This window comes from Penaeus japonicus, unplaced genomic scaffold (genome assembly GCF_977035675.1).
Source record: "Penaeus japonicus unplaced genomic scaffold, GWHDUDI00000001_assembly GWHDUDI00000008, whole genome shotgun sequence".
Lineage (NCBI taxonomy): Eukaryota > Metazoa > Arthropoda > Malacostraca > Decapoda > Penaeidae > Penaeus > Penaeus japonicus.
The window spans coordinates 18,811,810-18,816,809 of record NW_028234410.1 but is presented as its reverse complement, the minus strand read 5'-3'; the positions used below and the strand labels follow the sequence as shown (position 1 = coordinate 18,816,809).

Below are 5,000 nucleotides of genomic sequence, written 5' to 3'. Positions count from 1 at the left end.
TAAGAAATCGTATCAGTTATTCCATGTGTTTAAAGGGTGATATTAGAAAATTAGAGAAGTCAATATCTTGAAGAAGTTACATATAAATGAAGAAGCGTCATTACCAAGATCGTATCCCACACCAAGGCTCTGAATCTTGTCCCAACCGTATTTCTCGAAGTTGTACCACATGCCGTCTTGCACGTTCAGCTTGTTGATCGTGATGAAGTTATCGCGATCCGAGCGAGATTGTTCGTGCCAGAAACCGGCCACGTGCATGAACTCGTGCATGACTATTCCCACGTAGAGACAGCCGGGCCCGAGCGACACCTGCTGGGCGCCCTTCACGCGGCCCACTGAACTCGAGCATCTGTCGAGCAAGGCGTTTTCGGGCGTCAGGTGAACTATCGTTTGTGAAGGATCTACGTGTTTCTTATCGAAACAACTACGGCAATCTATACACGCTGGACATTGAAATGTGAAAGACTTCATAAAGGATAGAAGTTCGATAAAGATAATGATGGGGAAAACCTTATCAATTCCAGTAATAAGAGACTAAAGAAAAAGATCAACAGCGGGATAAAAAGTGAAACAAATAAAACAGAATAAAAACGAAGGAAGCGGCTGAGACGAACCCATCCCCTTTAAGAATATGAATATAATCTTTCTCGATGGTTCTCGGGACGAAGCGAATGCAGGTCTTCCCGTGGTATTCGCTCATGGCCTTGGCGATGGTGGCTCGCTCGCTCTCGTCTGTCGATGGAAGGAAAGGGTTATTTTGGGCTGAACGCGGCGTTCTAGGAAGTGATGTGGGTCATGCATATCGAGTGTGTCTCATGCGGCTGCTTATTAGGACTGTCTGCTTTATTTGAATTATCCAAGTGCCTGCACAGATTTTATATGAGCTTAGATCGGAATTATCTGATAATATGCTAATTAGTTTGTTATGAGATATGGACAGATCTGTTATATGCACGGAATACTATGGAAAGCATGACGAATTTTAATTGGGGATGTAGAGTATTTCATCAACTTTATTTCATATACCTATTTTCAAAACACTCACCGTATGTTTGTGAGATTACATACGGAATGATGCCGTTGGGCCACCTCCTGTGCACGTCAGTCATGGCGCTTCTGGTCTTTGGAATCTGGCGAGAGGAACGCAGTAGAGGAATTTTTAATCTAATATTCATCATCTATTATTTTTCGCAGATAGAGGAAGAACCATTTCCACGATATATTGCAAAATATTTGAATTCCCTTCTACTTTTTCATAAACGTTTAGGATTCTGATGGTAAGGAAGAGCCTAATAATGCCAGGGTTGCATGACCTCCCGCCATGCACTCGTATCTCTCCCGTATGACTGCTACACCAGCACGCCCGCATCACCTTATGCATAATAAAACAGCAATTATTTGCTCGGCTCGATTCCAGTGTGTGCATAACCATGCCGGTCCCCTACCCACTGGATATAACTGTAAATGAGATGCGTGTGATATCAACTTTAACCTCAGTCTGATGCGGCGCTCTCATCAAAACAAATCTTGCCGCTCATATTCCACTGGCATGTAGCATTGCCTACCTCTGATTGCAATATTATGTAAAATATATAATCAACATCCCTTGATTGAACCAACAAATTATCTGGGGCATGGTATAAAATGCGGTAACAAAAAATGTTTGTTTCAAAAAAGAAAAGAAAAAAATCGTGTTACTCTAAGATCTGTCGACATCCCCGCAGGTGGTCCATACATACCCCCGCCCCCCTGGTGTTCCTTCGCGATGTTATTACCCGTATCTATGCCAGAGGAGACGCCATCACCTATGCACTAATAAAAGGAACAATAGTGAGAATATAGTCTCTGCTGATACACGTACATCGGGGTGATAGATTAATACAGTCGCGTTCTCCCTCTCTTCAAGATTTCACCTCCTGCGCCCTCACCCTCTTCACCCCCTCCGTGTGACCTGGACTGACCTCGTTGAGTTCCTTGAGCTGGTCGCGCGGGACAAGCATTATGTCCCCCTGGAAGAGGCCGGCCAACTCGATGGGGTCGGACTGGTGGCTCGTGTCCACTGCCTCGTGAACTGGTAGCGGAAGGCATAGAGGACCACCTCTGTTATTTGCATTATTGCGATGTGCGTTTTTGCGCGTGTTTGTGTGTGTGTGTTTGTATCTGTGTTTGTGTGTGTGTGTGTGTGTGTCTGTGTTTGCGTATATATATATATATATATATATATATATATATATATATATATATATATATATATATATGTATGTATGTATGTGTGTGTGTGTGTGTGTGTGTATGTGTGTGTGTGTGTGTGTGTGTGTATGGTGTGTGTGTGTGTGTGCGTGTGTGAAGTATATATCTATGTGTGGGTCTGTACGTGAAGAGACGTATATGAATCGTGTGTCTGTGCAATGAGGATGCGTATTCACAATGAACAATATCATGATCAACATAGTATAATAGAAGGATTTAATTCCAAAAGCATAGGTAAGAAGAGGCATTAATAACACATATGATAAACCGATAACCGGGAAAATGGATAAGGCAAACAGTAAAATGTAGTAACAGGAAAGGGAGAGACACAAAAATATATTACAGAAGAGGCAGCAGAAGACAAAAAATAGGTGATTAAGAAAGGATTGCAGGAAAAAAAGGAGAATGAGAATGGATAGAGGCATAAGAGGGATGTGCAAGAACAAAAAGAGAAGAAAAATATAATTTGAATATAACTGAAACTTAACAGAATGTAAGAGCAGTGGTTGCACGCAATAACATAATAATAAGGGTAATAAGAATACAAGCGAAAACAAAAACTGAAATAATAAATGAATATGTCTATCAATAATGACCCAGATTAAGTCTCGTCTTATGAAAAAAAGAAGCAAATAATAATGATATATTAATAGACAAACGAAACAAATAAATGGTGTAAAAAAAAAGAAAAACGAAGAATTAGCGAAAGACGAATGAATAAGAAAATATGAATCAACGAATCAATAATGAATAAATTAAAAAAAAAAAGAGTTAAACGGGAACGAGCAGAGACTTACTCATGACAGCGCTGTTCTCGAAGTCGGTCGGGCTGAGGGGCGCGCCGGGAATGTCAGTCTCCATCTGGTGGCAGCGGCTGGGATGAGTGCCTTGGGCTGGGGATAGGCGGGGGGGGGGATGGTAGTGGGGGAGGGGGAGGGGGAGGGGGGATTGTGGTGGGGGGTGAAGGGGATGGTGGTGGTGTGGGGTGAGGGTGATGGGGATGGTAGTGGTGGTGGTGGTGGGGGGGGGGGGGGATGGGGATGGTGGTTGGGGGGTAGATGGTGTGGGAGAGGGTGATGGGGACGGGGGGATGGTGGAGGATGGTACGGGGAATGGTAGGGGGATGGTGAAGAGGGTGTTGATGGTGGTGGGGATGGCGATGGTTGGGGATGGTTTTGGGGATGATGTAGATGTTGATGATAGTGAGGGCGGTGGGGATAGTGGGAAGGGTGATGATGGTGTGAGGGGACTGGGGATAGTGATGATGGTGGTAGGGAAAGTGGTGACGTGATGATATTGATGATGTGGTAATAGGGATAATGATAATGAGGAAGATAGGGATAATGATAGTGATATAATAATGATAATAAAAATAATAGCAATAATGACAATAACAATAGTAAAAATAATTATATTAATAATGAAGATAATATTAATGACAATAACAATAGTAATAATGATAATAATAATGATACTACTACTACTAATGATAATAATAGTGGTAATAATAATGATAATAATAATATCAATAATGATTAGAATAACAATAACAATGATAATAATAATAATAATAGTAATAATATAATAATAGCATTGATAACAATAATGACGATAATGATAATAACAATGATGATAATTAGTATAAAAATGATGATAATGATAACAATAATAATGATAATAATGACAATAGCAAAATAGTAATAGTAATAATAATCATAACAATTATAAGAGTAATAATGATAATAATAAAAAAATAATAATATATATATTGGCTAATCAACAAATAAGGCAATAAAAATAATATATTGATGGTGATGATAACACAAAAACGTAGATAACTTACGATAAAAAAAATAGGATAACGATAATGATGATAATGATATAGAACATGATGGATACCAGTAATTAATAGTAATTATAATAATGATAATGACGATAATCATATATATAATGATAATATTAGCACAATAGTAATAATGTTGATAATAATAGTAATAGCATAACAAGAATGATAATGATAAAAATAATAATAAAAATAATAATAACTATAATGATAATGATAATAACAGATGATAATTGCAAGATATTGTGATAATGATGATAATAAAAACATTGCATTACAATCATCATTATCATGATTTTGATTTTGGTGATGATGATGCTGATAATCAAATCAATGATGAATATACTAATAATGGTAAAATAATGATAAAGAGGATCATCATCATTATTGCTATTTTCATTATCATTATTATGGTAATGATAATGATAATAAAACTAATAACAGTTATAATAACAAAAACAATAATGATAATAACAACAACCGCAACGATGCTAACAGTGACAATTACAAAAGTACTGATAATGATAACAGTAATAACAACAAAAAACAATAATAGTAATGCTGGTAAAAGGAACAATAATGACATCATTATCATCGGTAGTGAAGTAGTCAATCAAATTTAGCCCCGCCCCCCTCACCCCTTTTGGTCAATCAGGTCCTTTGCATTCACTCCCCTGAATGCGAAGGAACTGGACTGTTATTGGTTGCAGATATATAGAGGGCGTGGCTTATATCGCCTGACTGTGCAGCAGATTATAGTGATAATAATGATGAGGATTAGGATGAAGTTGAAGAGGATGAAGAAAAATATCAGGATAATTATAGCAATAGCAAATACATTGAGGATCATAATGTAGTTAAGATAATGATACCAATAACAATTTTGTGAATATAGTACCATTTTGAG

The 5,000-nt window shown here is 38.0% G+C and overlaps 1 protein-coding gene across 2 annotated transcripts in view; it reads right to left on the bottom strand.

Moving 5' to 3' along the window:
- LOC122249856 (zinc metalloproteinase nas-4) overlaps positions 1–5,000 on the bottom strand; it is a 13,837-nt gene that overhangs the window by 5,238 nt on the left and 3,599 nt on the right. For both annotated transcript variants that reach the window (XM_043011015.2, XM_086539149.1), the window contains exons 3-7: positions 3,048–3,111; positions 1,962–2,071; positions 1,046–1,130; positions 615–732; positions 105–349 (exon numbers count right to left, since the gene is read on the bottom strand). In XM_043011015.2, coding sequence (XP_042866949.2) covers positions 105–349; positions 615–732; positions 1,046–1,130; positions 1,962–2,071; positions 3,048–3,111 — 622 coding nt within the window. The remainder of the gene's footprint in view (positions 1–104; positions 350–614; positions 733–1,045; positions 1,131–1,961; positions 2,072–3,047; positions 3,112–5,000) is intronic.